General features: G+C 36.7%; 1 protein-coding gene across 1 annotated transcript in view; it reads right to left on the bottom strand.

The window, feature by feature from the left end:
- The window catches only part of LOC107701139 (FRAS1-related extracellular matrix protein 2-like), a 58,124-nt gene that overhangs the window by 24,841 nt on the left and 31,947 nt on the right, over window positions 1-1,336 (bottom strand). The window contains exon 5 of the mRNA XM_016503086.1: window positions 215-340. Coding sequence (XP_016358572.1) covers window positions 215-340 — 126 coding nt within the window. The remainder of the gene's footprint in view (window positions 1-214; window positions 341-1,336) is intronic.

The following is a 1,336-nucleotide window of genomic DNA, read 5'->3' as shown; positions in this document are numbered from 1 at the left end:
TCACTTGAATTTAATTGAGAGAGATAGAGAGAGAGAGAGAGAGAGAGAGAGAGAGAGAGAGAGAGAGAGAGAGTTCTCTCAAAAGTTCTCAAACTTTGTTCTCAAAAGTTTATAGTTTCAACTGTCATAATCTGCTAATCTATAAAACATAATTTAAAGATTGTTGGTGTAAAAATGAGAGCTTATATCAGATTGTATATGTTGTGTATTGCACCTTGCTGAGTGTGACAGACCACCATCAGTGCCTCACTGACATCTCCCCTCCTGTGCACCGGGATCAGGAGTTCTCCAATATCTTCTTCCACAGCAAAACTGGCCTGAGGAAAGAACACTGTGGACTCTGTCAAAGGGAAAAGAAGATATAGCTCAGTATTAGGACTGCTGTTCTGTTATATCAGTCACAGAGGGATTTAGCGGCTCCCTGTCAGAAAGACTATTACCACAGGGCTTTAAAACACTGCAGGCGGTGGATTGATTCTTCAATATATAATTATTTCAAATCATACGCCTCTATACTGGGCGTGTAATGCACATTTATCTTGCACAAAAGGCAAAAACACATTTTGTATGAGAAAATAGATTTTTCATATTGAGCGCTTCATATTAGGTTTTTAGTGGCCTTTGGACCAAGTGGCATCGATATCTGTCCGTACCGGCTGTGTATTGGGTTGTGTTGCAGAGTAAACCATCTGACTGAGTGGGAGCTTGTTCAGGCATTGCTATTTTCAAATACCACAGGTTAGGATTGAGTCAACATCTAAACAAAAAATTTTTTTATAGCACTGAAAGAAAAAGGAGGCGAAAAAATGCTCTAGCCAGAAATGGAAAATCTATAGAAAACACAGAGCTAGTGAAAGGCTGGTGATGTTTCTGAAATGGAGCTGCACAGGGACCGATAAGAAAAAAAAAGATCCCTCTTTGCGTGGCCTGTCCTGCCCCAGATCCTTCTATGCAATTATACATGATCCTTTGCAAACATCTCCAATCATCAATCTGCAAGTGGCCATTTGGTACCAAGGGAGAGTCGAGGTGGAAAATAGACCAACAAGCTGTTCAAGTAATAGGTAAGGGAAAGTGAAGAAAACAACATTTAGACAGATGCATTTTCAGTGACAGCTTTGAATCATAAAACAAGAATAAAGTACACTTTGGTGTCCAAGGGCTTTTTTTTTTATTTAAATATTGTATTAACAAATTTTGCGCAATAAAATTAACTTTGCATTATGATGGACTATACACATTTATGTGACACATTATAATATTATGAATTTTTAACATGTATATATATATACATATATATATATATATATATATATATATATATATATATTGTACA

This window comes from Sinocyclocheilus anshuiensis, unplaced genomic scaffold (assembly GCF_001515605.1).
Source record: "Sinocyclocheilus anshuiensis isolate Anshui unplaced genomic scaffold, SAMN03320099.WGS_v1.1 scaffold907, whole genome shotgun sequence".
NCBI lineage: Eukaryota > Metazoa > Chordata > Actinopteri > Cypriniformes > Cyprinidae > Sinocyclocheilus > Sinocyclocheilus anshuiensis.
Note: the sequence above shows the minus strand (reverse complement) of the source record. Positions and strands in the feature narration are given on the sequence as shown.